The following is a 20184-nucleotide window of genomic DNA, read 5'->3' as shown; positions in this document are numbered from 1 at the left end:
TACATAGAGCTCTCTTTTTTAGTAAAGGTATTTTTGGTAATTAGGTAGAGTATGATGTTGTCTACATAGGATATGACATCACCCACATGGAGATGTCACTAATGTGCTATATGAGGGTGATGTCACACCCCATGTAGATAAAGTCACTCCCCTCGTAATGACAAAAAATATATCTATTAAAAAAGCTCCATGTACAAAACAAGGCTAAAAAAACGTCCAAATTTGTTGAGTACAATAATAAATTATTTCATAGTATGAGTACCGTAATATATATATATATATATATATATATATATATATATATATCTAGGGAAATGCTAGCGTAGGCCAATGGGCGTACAGCTACATATAAGCCCAATGGCCCAAATTGAATTCAATTCGATCCAATTATCACAATTGCATTTCGTATTTGAATTTTAATGTTTTTTCTATACAGCCAAATCACTTGAAATTTTGGACGTATATTCTTTAACAATAAAAAATCCAATAAAAATAAGAAAACGTTTGTATAGAGCCTTGGCTCTAAACAATCAAATTAGAGCTCACCTCAAAATTTTCACTGGGAAGAAGTTGTTCTGATGCTCAAATATTCTCAAATTGATCATCTCGAGATGCATGGAAATGAGAAAAAAATGGATTTCAAGTTTTAGAAATAATGTGTTTTGTAATGCATTTTTTGACCATTAATTTTCAAGATTATCAAGTTTTCATAGATATATTCGATCTACACTATTTTTGAAGCTTTAAATTTTATAATTAAAGATGAAAATGTATTTTAAGACTATTACAAAGACTTTCAGTATTTAAATCACATTTCTTGATACTATTTGAAAGTGTGCTATACTTTGATTGTTTAGAGCCTCGGCTCTACACAACCCACACCTATAAAAATATCAAAAAAATATTTCGTGAGAAATAAATTGACTAAAACACCTGCAAAAAATTTTAGGGGTATTTTGGTTAATTTAAATTTTACAAATTTTTTTTTAATATTTTTGTTAGGTGTGTTTTGATGAGAAGAATAGACGTCTAAAATTTCAAGTGATTTGGATTTGTAAAAAAAAATTAAAATTAAAATATAAAATGAAGTTGTGCCCGTCAAATCGGCCTAGATTGAATCTAAATTGTTGGTCTCATATGTAGTTCACTGGCCAACACTAGCATTTCCTATATATATATATATATGAAAAATCTAAAAGACGCATATAGCCGAAGTGCTACAGTGTTTCGCCACCACCACAGACTTGCCTATATCCGTGACAGTTTATTGAACAGATTTACATCGTCCATTGTAGGTCCGCGTGATTTTTTTACTGTCACGGACATACTAGGTCCGTGGTGGTCAAAAAATATACGCCTCCCGATTTTTTCGGACGGTGATGAGCCTATGGGCAAAAATACTATTTATTTCGCTTATAGGCGTTGAGTAGTATTCCATATATATATATATATATATATATATATATATATATATATATATATATATATATATATATATATATATATATATATATATATATATATATATATATATATATATATATATATATATGAGAAAAGTTTATATAGAGCTGAGGCTCTAAACAATCAAATTTGAAACTACCTAAAAAATCTCACTAAAAGAGGTTGCTTTGATGCCCAAATATCTTCAAATTGATCATCTCGACATCAAGAAGCACGGACATAAGAAAAAAATGGATTTCAAGTTTTGGAAATAGTGTATTTTGTAACACATTTTTCGACCGTCAATTTCAAGATTTTCAAGTTTTCATAGATCTGTCGATCTACACTATTTTTTAAGCTTTAAATTTTATAAATAAACATAGAAATATATTTTAAGGCTATCACAAAGATTTCTAATATTAAAACCACATTTCTCGAGGCCCTATATAAAATTGGCACCCTCTATATATATATATATATATATATATATATATATATATATATATATATATATATATATATATATATAGATTCCCACTTAAATGTTCACGTGCGTATGCAATACGTCTCCCGTACGTGTGGCTTGAGGGTTTACGGATGTTCACATGGCAAGAAAATGGAATGAGAAAGTCAATGTTTACATTCCAGTCCACACGATTTACGAAACCTCAAAATTGCTCAACTTTACAAGAAAATATACCTTTATACAGCCATCTACAAACATTTTTTGGGGGTGAGATAGTGGGGCAGAGAGCCCTACCTTTGTTAGGAGTTGAGCTTAAGATTTAGCATTGCAAGTCGAAATATATACCTATACATTGCCATCCGATATTTTTTTTTAGGTGAGATAGTGGGGAGAGAGCCCTACCTTTGTAGAAATTGAGCCTAGGACTTAACATTGCAAATCGTTAACCATAAGCACACGCTTTTTTCTTATAATAATCTACATTAAGTAATCAATTTTACATATTTTTTTATAGGATTCATCATCATCATCAAGTTTTATCTTAATTATTTAAGATCGGCTACACTAATCTTGTTTCGCCATTTTGTTCTATCAAGAATACTTTCAGTAAGATCACAAGTATCTACTACTTTCATCCATGTCTTTTTTGACCTTCCCCTTGTCCTTTTAGAGCATTGCACTTGAACCAAATTGCACCTCATGTCCAATACTGTATTAGGTTTACGCTATACATAGCCACCCGTCTAAAACTACTTTCCCTCATATTATTGTATGTTAAGACCATCAAACTTTTCATTTAAATTTTATTTGAAAACACTTGCCACTAAAAATCCTGCATTTTCTGTTTCATCTCTCTCTTTGATTTTATTTATAATTTGGGCAATAATCATGACAAAGGTGCTTTTTTCCAAAGGGAAGCATGTGACCCAACTTTTTGCAAAGCACTGAATTGTTATTGGTGAAAAGAAACATTAAGTTTGGAGTTTTACTTGATGTCATAGTGGTTGGGAGTTCTTAGTCTCACACTCCCGGCCATGGGCTTCATGTATAGCTCAATTAAATATTCAAATTAAAAATGAATAGTTGGTTTAAAACAAGGACGTAGTAACACACTACTCACTTGGGAGTACATGTCTGGTGCCACCCTGCTCTTCCAAATACATCACTCATTTCTCTTTTTTTAGGAGTTTTCTTTTATTTATTTATGTATATCAGTTGAAAAGAGTCAATTTTTTGAAAATGTTAATAAAAATGAAAAAAATGTTAATAAGAGTGGAGGCCGTGACCTTTAATCGAAGCTCGGGTGGTACCAACACCATAATCATTACCTCATCCATTTACAAAGAGTCGCATAATTGAAGCTCAGGTAGTACTAACACCATAACCCAAGCTCATTCTCCATTTACAAGCCCCCGTCCTCCCTCCCCATCTCTCTCTATATAATTTCTGTTATTGCTCACGTATAACATATAATAGTAAAACCACACCCTCCCACCCCTCTCTATGTATATGTGAATTTTGCATATAATTATTGGTGTATGAGATTTCATGGAGAAAGTTTGCTTTATATAAATGAAGTAGGAGTAGGATTTGGAGAAATAAAGTTAACACCTACCATTTAATGGACATAAATGGGGCACCTTTTAAGTTTTTTAATTTATAGAATTATTTTTATGGTACGGTTTCTATAAGGATGCAATCTTAAACAATCTAATTTAGGCGCACTTTAAAATTTTATCATAATATGTAAATAAAACTCTTTGTGTTATCTTAAATCTATTTTCATACTTAATTAGAAAATTTTAAATTCTAAAAACAGTTAAAATCAAGTAGATCTATAAATATATGAAAATATTGAAAATGAACGGTCACGATAATGTGTTGCAAGATGCACTATTTTCGGGACTCAAAAAAGTTTTTTTTTTCATATTCATTTATTTCAATGTCGAGATGATCGATTAGAGGGTTTTTTCGACGTTAAAACAACATTTTCGATAGATTTTTGAGGTGCATATGTGATTCTACATTTTAAGGTTGCAACCTTATATAAATTTTTCCCTTACTTTTATTTGTAGGAATTCACCTCTAAATTAATTTTATTTGTAGGAATTCACCTCTAAAGTACTTTTATTTGGAGGAAATCAGAAGCTGTGGAATTCAGGAAAGTATAATTCTCCTATCTACTTTTCAATTTTCGTTTTTTTTAAAGCAATTTTTTTTTTTGTCTTTCTTCGTTCTTTTGTATAAGAGAACACCCCTTATTTTCCATGTATAAAGAACACAACAAATGTGGGTGCCCCCTCATGGTTATTAACTTCCCTTCCTTTGTCACATTAGACTTAAGCTGTAGATTGAGCTCTTATACTTAACTGCACATTGAGCTTTCAGATCTCTCTCTCTCTCTCTCTAAAAACCTTGAGTGGGTTTCTCTATCTTTCTCTCTCTAAAAAGCTTGAGTGGGTCAGGTATTGAAGGAGAGAGAACAGAGCTCCCCGGCTTGCCTGGTTCTACTGATTATGACACAGAAACCCTCCTTTCATTCCTTGGCCCATTTGGCAAAAACCCATCTCCATTTGCTTCACCTTCACTCTTTCTCACTCCTCCTTTTCCATACTCTCTTCTCTCTTTTATTCTTGTTCTACATTTCCTTTCTCCTAAACCTTGAATGTGGGTTTTTCTTTGTAGGCCTTGTTTTGTTTTTCCTCTTCCCCTTTGTGCGTAGTTGCAGTGGAATCAACCATGAAAGCTCTGCATTTCGTGCTCAGTTGCAGTGGAATCAGCCATGAAAGCTTCACAACGAAAGCTCTTGGATTGGTTTTTTAGGGGAAATGTGATTGCGTTCTTATGATGGTGGCTGCCATTTCTGCCACAGTTTCTCAGGAAACCCCGAAACCCCCCTTGGGACCTTCAGAGAAGGAGAGCAATGGCGCTCAAAGGAGGCCTAAGGCAAAGGAAGTCACCTCAAGATACAGGTCTACAACCCCATCTTCTTCGTCGTCGTCTCTCTCTTCTTCTTCAATCTCTTCATCTCCCAGAAGGTGCCCATCGCCAAATATCGCTCGCTCTCCTAATCCTTCAACCGATACTTTTTCTCTCCCAAAACGTGCAATTTCAGCAGAGAGGCGAAGGCCTTCTACTCCTTCTTCTCATACCCGAGCCATTAATGGTGGCTCCGAAACTTTGGTTTCATCTTCAAAGCACCTACTGGGGAGAGCTCCAGAGGTTCTATGGCCTTCCACCCGAACTCTTTCTGTTTCTTTTCAAGGTGAGTCTTTCTCTCTTCACATAAACAAGCGAGAGCGAGCGGTAAATCGTGGTGGCTATGATGGTTTGAAGCCCTCTTCAACGCAAAGGATTGAGCGCAAGGCCACACCAGAGAGGAAATGCACGCCTCTACGAGGGAAAACCAGTGACCAGTCTGAGAATTCGAAGCCATTTGACAACCCCCATTCTAGGGTTTCGGCGAGTGCCTTGACCAGGAGCATCAACTGTACCGAGAAACCCACTCGAGCTGCTTCGATTCTCCTTCAAGGTCGGCCCTCCATTGATGGGTTGGGAAGAGCTTTTCAGAGATCCATCAATGAAGGGCCGGCTTCGCGTAGAATTTCACTGGATAGTAGGCTCCAATCTGAAGCGGGTTCTGATAAAAATGAAGATTTGAACAGACCTGAATCAAAACCATGGCTGGATCTTGACAGAACAGATTCAGATTCAAGCTCGCTCTTATGTGATCGAGCCTCTGATACTGAGAGTGTTTCATCAGGGAGTAATTCAGGGGTGCATGAAAGCATTGGTATTTCTAAGGGGAGATCGACACCAAGAGGAATAGCAGTCCCTGCAAGGTTTTTGCAGGAAACAAACAATCGTATAAGGCGAACAAATAGCTTGGGCTCTTCTTTTCAAGAACCCACTTCACCATTGGATCACCAATCGAAAAGGAGGGACCCCAATTCACCGTTAGCTGGTTCTCGAGCTCTAGGATACCAACCCCCAAGGCTTGTTTCTTCAAGGAAAGGCATTTTAGTCAATTCATCAGATAGCCCTTCCTCTTCTCCACGAACAATTAACCGGGCCCTAGCATCGCCAATGCGTGGGCCCCACCATCCGGTTTCTCCTAGTAAGCTCTCAGGAGCTTCACCTTCGCCGTCGAGAGGAATTAGTCCTTTGAGGTCGAGGGGTGCTACGCCAATGCACTTCTCATTGGGTAGCTCAGTTAGTAGTTGCTCGAGTAGCTCGTCTTCGATACTTAACTTTTTCGCAGATGTGAGGAAAGGGAAGAAGGGGGCCAACCAGATTGAAGATGCCCATCTCTTGAGGTTGTTTTATAACAGGCACTTGCAATGGCGGTTCGTCAATGCGAGGGCAGAGGCTGCTTTGTCCACACAGACAGTCTTGGCAGAGGTAGGTCTACTGATTTTGGATAATTGAATTGGTTGTTATTATTATTCAATATTCATCAGATTGAGATGACTTTAAATAGTTGTTTTTGTGGGGTGACATTGAGTTGTTATAAGTTTCTTCATTAAACTTCTTCTTATCAGGTTGGATGTTATATGGTAGTGTGTCGTACACTTGAAATTAGTCATGTACTACAAATTCGTTTGAACATCTGCTGTTCATGCTTAATTGTCAATGTGGTTTTTTTTGTTGCACTTTATGTGAAAGGATTTTACGTTGCTCGAATTGTGGTGCCTTTGGATCGTTATTTGTTGTTCCCCTCTTTGTCTACCAAGTCATAAAGCTGAGTTGCTATTCCTTTCGGGTTTATCATATTGCTACATTGAACATTCTGATGGTGTAGCTGGCATACTTAAATTCATTAGGAATTTTCTTCTTATCAGGTTGGATGTTATATGGTAGTGTGTCGTACACTTGAAATTAGTCATGTACTACAAATTCGTTTGAACATCTGCTGTTCATGCTTAATTGTCAATGTGGTTTTTTTTGTTGCACTTTATGTGAAAGGATTTTACGTTGCTCGAATTGTGGTGCCTTTGGATCGTTATTTGTTGTTCCCCTCTTTGTCTACCAAGTCATAAAGCTGAGTTGCTATTCCTTTCGGGTTTATCATATTGCTACATTGAACATTCTGATGGTGTAGCTGGCATACTTAAATTCATTAGGAATTTTCCTCAAAAATGAAAAAACATTGTGGTTTGAAAGCATGTGGATAACCATAGACTTTGATATCATGGATGTTAATCCCCTCATTGTGTGGTTTCCTGTAGTCTAATGAAACAAAAAGAGGACTACTTCCTCCTAGGCGTCGCTCCGCCCCGCCTGGGCATATGCAGCCCTTTTTGGGCTGGCTGTCCACCCAGCACCCAAACTCGGGTGGGCATGCAGATCGCACCCTCGACCAAGGGCGGAAAATTCCCTCGAGCAAGGGCTTTTTATTTACTCTTTTTCCCTTTTTAAGGGGGAAAAAGGATGGGAGTATTCCAACTTTCAAGCCTTCTTTGAGCCTTTCATACCCAAAAATCCTTAAAAGAAAAAAGAGAGATTTCTATTTTTTTTTTAGATCAATAAAATTTTACAGGCTTGAGAAATCATCTCATTTTACTTTTTTTTATTGGACTCATCATGAAGCACTATGAGAAGTTATTAACAGAATTTTAGGGTGATTTAGAGGTTTATATTATCAAAAACTTCAAAGTCTGAAGATTGAGCAACAAAGGTTAGTTTTCTATCTTCATATTTGAGATTTTTCCTTTTCTCCAAATGACTTCCATGGGTTCTAATAGGAAAGGAGCTCTGGAATGGAAATATAAGTTTTTCCCTGATAAAAATTATATGAACAAAATCTTGTGCAAATTTTGTGGTAACAATACAAATGCAAGGATTAATAGATTTAAAAAAACACCTTGCTGGTATTGGGGGGATATTGCCTCCATGTAAGGAAGTTCCAATAGAAGTTATGAAGGAGATTCTTGACAATGTCGTTGCTGAAAAGAGGACGAAGGTGGCAAAAGTGGCAAGTATGGCAGAGTTGAGGGCACTGGTGAATGGTTTTAGTAATAATGATGATGATGAAGCGAAAATAGAAGTGCGGTTCCTCTCGAAGTTCTATGAGAGGATTGGTTGAAGAAGCCTCGTATGGGCTCAATTGATACCTATTTCCCCCCCAAACAACAAAAAAAATAAAAAATAAAAAAAAATCCCAAGGCCACAATAGAGAAAGGGAAAAAGAAAGTAACAATAGAAAATATGTTCAAGAAGGAAGATTAGGCCCGAGAGTGAAACAATATATTGCTGCCTTTTTATCAGGCGGGTACTGCTTTTAATGTTCCTATCTTGCACAATTCCATAAACTATTGGAAGCAATAATTTGGGTTATGGTTAAAGGGCCTAACCCCATATGATCTTAAGGAGCCATTGCTTTAGAGGTACAGCTCACAAAGCAATACCTCAAGACCCATAAGGATATGTAGGTTCAAAATGGGGTTGCAATGACATATACATTGAGGGATAAGAGTAGGAATGTGATGTACCTAATGCTGAATTGTCCTTTGGTGACAATATTTTTGAGGTCTATTGATGTATCTGATGCTATAAATGATGCCCAATTCATTTTTTTCTTTGTTTAACAAGGGTATTGAGGAGGTTGGGGAAGAGCATGTTATGCAAGTCTTAATTGATAGTGATGTAGCCAATTTGGCTATGGCTAAGGAGCAGCCTCGTATATTTTGTATACCATATGCAACACACTGCATAGACCTCCTACTTGAGGCTCTTGGTGTAATGCGTAGGGTAAAAGGTACACCTTAATGATGCTAAGACCGTGTTAGTGTTCATTTATACACACCCTTACCCAAGGTTCTAGAAAACGCTAGGGGGCCCTAGGTGCCCAAGGTGGTCTAGGATCCTAGTGCCTAGACGGCCACCCACAACCTCAGGCTCCCTGAGCTTTAATATAGAGAGATATATGCATACATTTGCTGTCCAAACACAAACATAAGCATATATATATATATATATATATATATATATATATATATATATATATATATATATATATATAGTGTGTGTGTGTGTGTGTGTGTCTGTCAATTATGTATATTTATGCATTTATATGTATTCGAACTTTTTTTTGCAAATATATGTGCATGAATGTTCAAGCATGTACATATCATTGAAAATTTTGAGCAACTAACTCACAAACTCAAAATTGTGATTTGTAATGATTCATAAATCTAATGCACACTACATTTTAAACGTAAGTTGTTGAATTTAAGTATTAACATAAATATTAAAATACGATAAGGTTTTGGATGTTTCTTCAAAGTTTTCGAAATTTTCTTGTTTTGGAAAAAAACAAAAAGAACCCCAAAATGGATTTATTTCCAAATTTTCTCGGGCTTTATTTCACCTTTTTGTTTTTTCGGGGTGATGGGGAGGGGTGGGTTTTATAATACTACCACCACCCGTTCTCTTTTTGCCTGTTTCTATGGATCAAGATGACCCAAAATGCCCTACCAAAATCAAATTCCCCTCATGTCAATGGTGGAACTTGGGTGCCCGCCTAGCATCTCTCGGCGGATGGCCTGGAACTTACGTCTAAAATGGGTGCCCAAGTGTAGGCGACACAGCTTGGGCCCCTTGGGTGCTTAGGCAGTCGCCTAGGTGCTTGGCGGGCCATTTCTTGGAACATCGCCCTTACCATTAGCATGATGCAAAAGTTCGTTGAGAAGAGGGATTTAACGATGCCCTGGGTAACGAGATTTGCCACTTCTTTAAGTCTACATAGTAGATCGGAGAAGAAAACCTAATTGAGATTAGTGTTCACTTCATAATAGTGGTCTAGATGCAAGTGGTCCAGGTGTGTTAAAGGAAAGAAGGCATGTGATATAGTCTTGTCTCTAAGACTTTTGGAGACTGTAGTGTACTCAATGAAAGTATTTCTGCTCTATGTGAAAGTTTTAAAATTGGTTGATAGTGACTGGCCTCCTAGGCTCTACCTCGTGTTTTCTCTGACGTTGCTGTAGTCTGAGCATGGCAAGTATGTGAAGCCCACTAACGGTTCCTTAATTTTAGTGGTCAACTATAGATCAAAGTTTACAGAAATTAGAATTTAGTTATTCCTGAGTTCACCAGACATGGATATATGAATATTTGTTTGATATGTTTTTTTATCAGTGGGCAATTGGATTGGATGCTGTAGTGACTGTAGCAGAGATAGTACTATATGAAGTTACTAAGGTTGCTATGAGTGATGTGAAAGCAGTTTGCCCAAGGGGAGTTGAGGTTTTAGTGTTATATTGTTTTTTATGAGTCGCCTGGTGACAAGGTGAGGCTCGCAGGCTTGAGCTCCCTAAAGTTCTTGCTTCACTTCTTCTTTTCCATTTCAGGAGAATAGTCTCAATAATAGATAAACTTTGACAATTTGATAACAGGCAAATTAGGAAAACATAAATAAGGTAATTCATTGGATGCATCCTCATGGTGATATAATTATATACATACTTCTACAAGATTTGAGTGAATGGATGAGTTTTGGTGGACCCCTCATAAAAATGAATAATTGCAATGGTCAAATAAGACTAACAAATAAAGTGGTCAGAAAATAAAACATCAATATTTAGCATAAGGCCTTCTTGAATATCATCTTTGCCAATGACTTTCTTTGCAAGGATGTCTGTCTAATTATCACCTTCTCTATATGCATGCAAATTTCTCCATCTTTGTCTTCAGCATAAAAGAAGGAATCCATCAATTCGATTGGCATTTGTATGGTAGTGGAAATAATATTAATAAATTACCCAAAAAAAAAGAAGAATATTAATAATTCAGAAGATGCCATGAGTAAGGTGGCATAAGTGAGTTTCATATTTTTATCTATTTGTCACCTGATTCGATGTATATAAACTATAGTATCTTGATTGGCATTCCTTTGTATCCATGTATCCTTCAATTCCTTATATATGTGTTTTGTTTTATTTCAATTATACATATACTAGACAGAGTTGTTCTAAATGATAGCCCGAGGTGGACTGGCCTAGATCTATTGTTCTACTTCACATGGATGACTTACTTGCATGAACGTGGTACTTGACGGTGATGCTTCAGCAACAAAAGATTCCCCCAGACTTGCTGAAGTAGCCTTAGATCAGGAGAGGCAAGTACATGATTGCTATGACAGACGATATGGAATAGTTGCATGGAGTCTGGATGAGCAAGAGATTGAGGATCTGTGTAGAATGCCTCCGTACGACTTGTATGTCTAGGCATGGGGATGATAAACCCATCCGGAAACGCGATCCAGGGAGTACAAATCATGTTCCTCTCACAGACCACAATGGCACATTCCAAAGGCCGTTTGGTACTGAGTTTGCTGCCCCACCTGACTCCTATGGTTTTGCTGGCTTGTGTTACTTAAGAAGGTTCTAAACTGGGACCAACTTCACCATAGAGGAGTGGAAATTGAAAACATATACTTCATATGTTGGAAAGCCAGAGAATCATTTAAGCATCTGTTGATCCATTGCTCCTTTGCTTGGTAATGTAGGATCAGATTCCATGTCTTTCGGGGCCTGATTGGTCTTTCCATCTTTGGTGGTTGAAGTCATATCTAATTGGAGATTCTGCCTCTTCTCTCATATAGGTGAAACACATTGGCTACTCAGCACTGTAGCTATTTTTTGGGCCATTTGACCAGGAAGAAATCAATAAACAAATGAGTATTTTGTGGAAACATTCAGGAATGATTAGGTGGAAGGATAGGGAACCTTCTTATGTTCGGTCTGGTGAGAAAGGAGTTCCATTATTTCCAGGCTCAAGATTTGATTTGGGAGGGGAAGGTGGTTGCCAAAGTTGAGTACTGGAGACATCTAAACGTACTTCATGGATAAATCCCCATTTGCACATTTAGATTAAACTTTGATGGAAGCTGATTGGGAAACCCTGGCCCATCTGGGATTGGGCTAGCGATCAGAGAACACTTGGGCATCCCCAAAATAGAGTTCCCAGGTCCAATAGGCTAGGGTGATGTGAACATCCCAGAAGTGATTGTACTTCTCATTGGCCTTAAAATTTTAGACCAATCTCTTTTGGGCAATAAAACACTCTAAATGTACTTTGCTTTGCTGACATCATGAAGTATGGTATATACTTTTTTGGAAAACAGTGACCTTCCAGCACATCCCTAGGACAACGAATGACTTAGCTGACTCCCTGGTCCAGTCTAGGAATAGGTGGGAAGATATCTTCATTGGATATTCCCATAAAGTCAAGGCTCTTCCACATAGGTGGCAATTCTGCTCTAGAATCTCACTCCAACATTCCGAGAAAAGGATCTTCAAGGGATCTCTGTTTTTAAACTTTGGGATCTCGATCCCCACTTTTAGGGATCTTGATTCCTACTGTTAGGTTCTCGGTTCCAACTTCAAGACTAACATAACTACCAGATTAATGATTTTCTTAATTTATAGGCAGCAAGCAACAATACTATACTTCGAATATAATTGTTGCTTACTGATTATAAATAGAGGTCCCTATTTTAAAGAGTTTATATAGTCCTAAACTCTACATTCTCTTCAAGGTTGGGAGCAAGATCCGCAAAAGTTTGGGATCAAGATTCCTAAAAGTCGGGATCAAGATCCCCAAAAGGTCGGGATCTTGATCTCCAAAAATTCGGGATCTTCTAGCATTTAATGGTCCCCCACTCTCGCTCTGGATCCCAACAACTATGAGAGCAACAAGGAGAATACTCTCATGTCTATGCATACGTGTCTGTGTGCATTCCTGTGTAATGGAGAAAACCTGCTTCCACGAAGATCCATTCAAGGGAGGGAATAGACAAGCAGACGAAATTCATGAATCTTATGTCGATAAGTTCTGAAAGAAAAGAACAAGAGCTCGATAGATTCTTGACTGGAGATTATTAGGTTTCTCAAGTACTTAGGAGAAGAGACTTTCTAGGTGAGACTAGCTTTACTTTTTAGTGAGACTAGCTTTATTTTTTAATGTTTCATTGTTTCGATGGATAAACAATTTGAATAACTATATGCAGAAAAGTTTACAAATTTTTTCTAACATTTCCGAGGCACTAAATTCTGTTGCCCCCAAGCTACGGGTTCGATTTTATGGATATAAGCATGGTCATTGTTCAGATGAAAAAACTCATAAGAGGCAAATGGTTGGTAGGATATTTGATCTTATCAGCATAATTAGAGGACTTCTATATTTTATACTTTGCTCTGCTGTCGAACATTATCAAGTAAGACCTTGAAAGCATGCTGACAAAATTAATAGCTTAATTGTACAATGAATCATCCATAATATACAATTCGAGTCACTGGTTGTAAGCTATTCGAGCTTGTTGAGAGCACATTCCTAGATCTCTCTCTCTCGGATGTGTGTATTCAAGGACTGCCATATAAATATCACACTGCTTGTGCATCTTAAATTTCTCTGGCCAGTTTCCGAATTGTTTTTTTTCAGTTGTTGAGAAGTGGTTGTTTTGTCTTTTAAATGTTCGTTTTGTTTTTACAGAAACTCTTATATAATGCATGGCTGACAACTTCAGAACTCCGTGATTCTGTCACCTTAAGAAGAATTGGACTACAACAGATGAGGCAGAAAACAAAGCTAATTTTCATCTTAAAGGGGCATGTGAGTCTGCAGCTTTCCTTTTTATATCCTTCCTATCTTTATCTAGTACTGTTATCTTCTTTTCATGCCTACTGTTTTGGAAATTAGATAACTTTCAAATCTGAAAATCATTGTCATGATCAAGGTTAAAAAACGCCCAGGTGGCTGCCTGTGGTTGCCTAGGCGCTAAGGCGGCCGCCCAGACACAAATGCGACTTGTGTTGACTTTTTTTTTTAATGTTGGACCCCCCACACCTCCCCCCATTTTATTGTATGTAGAATTTATCTTTTCTTTATTTAATAAGTTTTGTACTTTATATATTGTTAAGAAGTCAGAAGTACGTATCAAACATAAACATTTACGATTTTAGCCTGTAACTGAAATAATTAAAACTCAAAAGCAACATTAGAAGATAAAATCAACTCGAGATGTCCTTTAAATCTCGCAAATCACAAGTCAAAAAATAAGTTATGCAAATCACAAAATAATAGTTACATCGACCCTTTAATATATTAAGTTCTTATTAAGCCAGCCAAAAAATAAACACATCAAAATTGCAATGATATAACACAAAATCGAAAAAACATATTGCACATGCAATTATTTAATAAGTAGCATTAAGTAATTGTTAAACTAACTAATAAAAAAAATTATGGGGAGAAAAGTTATGGTTTATGAATCATACAAGTAAATTCGTGTATGAAACTAAAAAAAAGAAGTAAAAAACAATATTCATTCGGGGCAATGGACTTTTTTATTGAATTGTTTTCCCAAAAACCCAAACTATATATCAAAATGGGAAAATAATAATCTAAATAGACAATAACATATCAAATATATATGACAAAGTATGACAAAAAAAAATACAAATGGCAAAGAATAACATCATTAGACATTGCGGAAATAAAAAATACATAACCTAATAAAAATTATTGAAATATACCAACCTTCTTGAAGTGGAATCGATATCGTGCTAAACTGAAATGTTTGGGTTCCCAAATCTCCTCTTTTATAACCACTATTAAGCCTAAAAAAAATATGGGAATGAATATACTTTAATTTCATGACCATTCGAGGAGGTCGAAAATTTTTTTGATCTCTCTCCAAATCTTCAAATCTTTCTTTTTCAAGTTTTTTCTCATTCTAAACTTCATTAAAAATATTTTTGGGGGCAAGAATGGCCCACAAAGCCCTTTCCCCCCTTTCAAGGGGGTAAAATGACAATTTTAGACATTGCCCGAGTGACATTTTCCACCATTAGGCGTTACGCCGTCTAGGCAGGTGCCTAGATGGACCTGCCTAGAGCATTGCTGCCTTGCCCACAACTAAGTGTTTTTGAAAATAGGCCGCCTAGGCGGCTGCATTTTCATTCATTGGTCACGATTATGTTTCTTGCTTGCATTTTCTTTTGATATTCTAGTAATGGTTTATTTCGGAAACATATTGAATAAACTTTTGGCACTTCTTGGACCATGGTGGCTATGGATGAACATACCTGTATTTTCCTTTTGTGCTTGAGATAATGTAATGGGAGCTGGTTACAAATGATTCCTTTTATATTTCTTTAAATTGAGCAATTTGACCATCTCTTAAAAGCTGTACATGCATTACAGCACATTCAGTAAATGTGATGCATATCATGTTGTTTTTAGTTAGAGGTATGTCATTTATCTCTATGGTGGTTACAATGTATTTTTGGTACATCATATACCTTAAGTTTAGGCATATCTCCTTCAGATATATGGTATTATTGTTTGTAATTTTGTATCTCTTCATTTGCATTTTTATACGAGGGAAGAAGCGAGGTAGGGTGGGGGTATAGATTCAGCTTAGACCTAGGCCCTTCAGCTTTTAGTCTTAGACCCTGATTGGACGTCAACCTTTTCAGCTGTAGGAAAAAAATGCCTTATTCTTGCACCTGAGTGGATGGCATGCCACTATCCTTGGTGCAAAATAAGGAATTGAACCCTTCTCATATTGAGAACATGCATCTGATAGGCCCCATTTTGGCCTAAAGGATAAAAGAAAAAGAAACCTCTGCTATCACCAACTTTAAAAACTTGGATTTTTTTCCACTTGATTATGACCGTTGAAGTGAGCCTATTTTCAAGATAGCTTGTAAAGGCAACTAAAGTTAAGCTTGGATATGGCGATCAGGATGTCCAAATGGGGACTTGGGAGATATGGATGGAAAGCTAAATTTAGGATTACAACTAGAGAAGGACTCAGAGGAGAGAAAAAAATGGATCTGAGATAAATTCCTCTTCTTATTTACTAGGAGGTCTCCTTTTTTTTTTGGAGAGTTCTGATTCCTTTTAAAGAAAAAGAAAACCAAAGGCCGTGATTCACTTTGACGTCATAAGGACCAAACATATTTGCCACGATTAATGACATAGTATAGACTCATTGACATGTTATTGGCTTTAGGAGATTCAGATTAAAAGGCTAAATGTAGGTTACATTTAAAGAAAGGAAAGAGAAAAATGTATGGTTTCCTTTTCTTGTGGGAGAGATATAAATGCTTGTCCTTATTATTGGGGATTCTTTTTTTGACAGGAGAGCTGTGATTCCTTTTTAATAAAATGAATGGCCCAAATAGTTGGAAAAAGGCTCTGATGACTAATGACTAAGGCTTTGTTGGGGAAAGAGATTTCTCAGATTGCAACAAAGGCGGCAGTTCAAAGTATGGGAGGGATGGAGGAGGGTGTGCAGTTAGGAATTTGGATTGATTTTATAGAGAGTCTGGAGCGTGGAAGGTAATTTGGTCGGTCATTGATTACTTTCATAAGTGCATTAGGTTTAGGGTGGTCGAGGGGAGTAGAGTTAGATTATAGCTGATCTCTGGGGTGCGATCCAGCATCAAGAAACTCATTTTTGTACTGTAATGGCAATTGCCCTTGGCTCCCAAGTAAAGGTTCCGGACTGCTTCGTGTGAGTGGAAAGGAGAGGAGTCTTTGGGATAAGGAGTTGGGAGCCTTTCTGTTTGCTTCTCTTGGAGTTGGAATCAGATTTCTTCGCATCTTACAGAGGAGACAAGATTGTCTGGTCCTCGTGCTCATTGACCAACTTAATTTAACTTCTTTTTCATTATTATTGTTTGCGATTGCAGTGTTAATGATTCCATTGCATGCTCAATTTGGTGAGTTCTGGCTACCCCATGATCCCTCACTTTTGGTCGGTTGGTGATGCTTGGCATAGCCCTAAAATTTGACCGTCTCCTGGATCGATAAATCTAGTTTCAAATATATGTTTTATGCCTGGATCCTGCAGATTTGGTAGACTATATGTCCATTCATTGTCCCTTCACTAGGATGCTTTGGGATGTTTTTTGTGGAACTTTTTGGGATCAATTGGGCGATGCCCATCTCGGTAAGGGAGCTCTAGACGGGATGAAGCATGTCCTCCAAAAAGTGAGGACTTGGTGGAGGCTGTTCTTCGTTCTGCTAGTAAGGAGCATTTGGAAAGAAAGAGAGATACTCAAGCTTAACGGCACTATGTTATCCGCTGATGTTCAAATGTTGGCTGCCCAAGAAGATGGAAGGCATCACCGCCCCGCATTGGGACTATTCGGCCCAGTGTGGTATGGTGGCCTTGGGCGGGTGCTCCGGCATCCATGGCCCTTTTGGTGAGGCCTGAAAATAGGCCTCATCAAATGGGTAAAAATGTCCTTTCCCCCCCTAGAAAGGGGGGAAATTGTATTTGGGGGCATTTTGGCCCCCCAAAACCCTAAACAACCCTATTTTTCCTTCAAAAAAATCAATTTTTCTGTTCAAAATGAATTTTTTTAAGGATTACAATTGTAGGTTTTGATTTCTTGCAAAATGGAAATACATTCCAATTTTCTAGGAATTAAGGAGGTTGAAAAATTGAGCTTTTGGCAACCAAAAGTGACCGATTCAAGCCTACTATTGGTTTTTGAAAGGTTATTATTCAATTGTTTATGTTTAGGGTTTCATATTTATTGTGAGTATTGCGTTATGTTATACTTTTTTTTTTTCATTTTCATGTCTTTATTTTTGAAGTTTGGCTTTACATTAATGATGAAGCTTCATGAAGTGTTGTTTTTCCCCTTAGTTTGCTAGTTTTTTGTGATTATAATATATTTATGGATATGTTTAAAAATATCATTCTATGTATGGCTCTATATATATATATATATATATATATATATATATATATATATATATATATATATATATATATATATATACGGCTGTCTATAATTTATAATGCAAAATAATAAATTTATAATATATATTTGATTATGTTTCACTTTATTTTATATATATATATATATATAATGCAAATCATAAACGCCCTCTTTTTTCTTTTCTTCAGTGTCTGCTCAGCCCCATACCCCAATTGCTTGGGCACCCGTTTCCATTTTCTTGAACATTTTATCAGTTGTGGAACTAAGTTATCTGTGGATGGTTGTAATAGAGGAGTTCTAAGGTTTAGAACCAGAGATATGGTAAGGGGTTCGAATTTGGTTCTTCTCTGAGATGGTAGAGTTCAACATCATCATCTTCATCAAACCCTTTTCCCAACTAATTCGAGTTGGCTACACAAATTGTGGCCTGTCATTCTGCTCTATTAAGGGCCATACCCTTAGTGAGGTCATAAGTCCCCATATCTTTTCTCACTACTTCCAACCATGTCCTTTTGGTTCTACCCCTTGCCTCTTTTGAGCCTCCTACTTGAATTAACTCGCAACTCCTAACAAATATTGTACTGGATTTGCGCCACACATGGTCAGCCCACCTAAGTCTACTCTCTCGCATCTTATCGCCTTTTAGTTCCACACCTAAAATTTTTCGAATGTATTCATTTCGAATTCTACCCCTTCTTGTCTTGCCACTTATCCTTCTCAACATCCTCATCCCTGCTACACACATTCTATGGGTATATCCAACTCGCAACTCCTAGCAGGTATTATACTTGGTCTACACCACACATGACCATTCCACCTAAGTCTATTTTCTCGCATCTTATCACTTCTTGGTGCCACACCTAAATTTTTCCGAATATATTTATTTCAAATTCTATCCCTTCTTGTCTTGTCACTTATCCATCTCAACATCCTCATCTCCGCTACACTCATTCTATCGGTATATTGTTTTTTGACCGCCCAACATTCCGCCCCATAGAGCAAAGTTGGTCTCACAGCTGTAGAGTTTAGCATATTGTTACAAAATGGAAACCCTCCTCCCCACAATGAAAAGAGAAGAAATAATCCCTCCAACTAGGAGCACTTAAGCTGAATTTGGATCGAAGCTAGATTGGTAACCAATGTTTCAAAAAGCGCAAGGTGTGTCCTAGGCGGCCTGGGGGGTCCAGGCCGCCCAGCGCCTAGGCGGGCTCCCAGAACCTGGGTGGCCTAGTAGAGACAAAAAGGACTCTATAGTCTTTAACAGTATAAGTATAACTGTATATTGTATAAAGTATAAGAATTAGGTATTTAGGGCACATCAAAATTCAAAAATACTACACATTAGCACACACTCCATAAACATAGCCATAAGTCGGTCCATATCCAATTAAAGTTTAAAATTTACAAAAAAAAATCACGTACTTTGATTGCTCGATCTCCAAATTTTCACCTCAAAGATGCTTCTAAGGACTGAAAATCTTCTAAAAAACCCTTAAATAGATTTATAAAACATCAAAAATTAAATCCAATATCCATGGGTAATGTTTTGATCAATTTCTCATAACTTTGAGAAACCCTACCATCCTAAAGAAATCACCAAAGATTAGTTTTTTGAGGTTTTTTTCTCTAAAATGGTCTCTAATATGTTTTAGGTTACAAATAAACCTAAAAACAACAAATTTGGCCCCTTAGTATAAAAATATAGACAAAAAATGCCCCTACCGAAATTGTTTCCTGCCTCTAGACGGGGCGCAGTCCCAGGGCGGCCGCCCAGGGCTAGGTGCTCGACAGTCACCTGGGTGGGCGCCTAGGCGGGTGCCCAGGGATTTCTGCCTTTTTTTGTCGCCTAGGCTTGGGCGATGCGCCCAGGCCCCCTGGACCGCCTAGGCGGCCACCTAGGCACTTGGGCGTCTGCTTTTTGAAACACTGTTGGTAGCCCTCATCAATCTAGGATTAGCGATAGTTTTAAAGATTCAGCTGGAAACGTTCATTGAGTGTTTGTCAATTTGGTGGGGGTTGGTGATGCAACAGGGGCTAAATTGCGAGGATTAGTGAATGGATTGTGAATCTTCTTTCGATTCTTTTAGATGAATTTATAACGGATAGAGACTATCTTAATGTTGATAGATGTGCTCGGCAAGGAAATAAGGTCGCTTTGAGATTGGCAGATTATCTAGAGGTTATTGTCGACCTCGTCAAAGGGAGATATATCATTTCACCATATTTGGAGAGAAGTAGAATGAAAATGCCGATCGCTTAGCAAAAATGAGGGTGGGGTTGCCTGACCTCTTTGTTGGAGAGACGGATCCACTTGATTGAGAGATGACAGTGTTTATTTTTCATTTTTCATTTCCGCCGCTTCTCTTCTCTTCTCTAAAATGTATGGAATTGTTGTCTATCTGCATCCTAGGATGCAACTAGATGTATATGTTCTATAAATTTCATTGAATATTTTTCATCGTCATAATCATCAGCATCCGAACTTTATCCAAACTCTTTGGGGTTGGCTACACGAATCTTGTTCCACCATTCCGC

General features: G+C 37.3%; 1 protein-coding gene across 2 annotated transcripts in view; it reads left to right on the top strand.

Moving 5' to 3' along the window:
- Positions 1 to 4105: 4105 nt before the first annotated feature.
- Positions 4106 to 20184, top strand: part of LOC18421844 (QWRF motif-containing protein 2) — a 28050-nt gene continuing 11971 nt past the window's right edge. The window contains exons 1-2 of one of the 2 annotated variants that reach the window (XM_006826629.4): positions 4106 to 6310; positions 13400 to 13519. In XM_006826629.4, the coding sequence (XP_006826692.2) occupies positions 4754 to 6310; positions 13400 to 13519 (1677 nt within the window). In that variant the 5' untranslated portion in view covers positions 4106 to 4753. The remainder of the gene's footprint in view (positions 6311 to 13399; positions 13520 to 20184) is intronic. The other variant, XM_088853475.1, reaches the window with a different exon arrangement.

Source organism: Amborella trichopoda, chromosome 12, assembly GCF_054954075.1.
Source record: "Amborella trichopoda isolate Santa Cruz 75 chromosome 12, AtrichopodaSantaCruz75HAP2 v2.0, whole genome shotgun sequence".
Lineage (NCBI taxonomy): Eukaryota > Viridiplantae > Streptophyta > Magnoliopsida > Amborellales > Amborellaceae > Amborella > Amborella trichopoda.
This window is presented reverse-complemented; position numbering and strand designations above follow the sequence as displayed.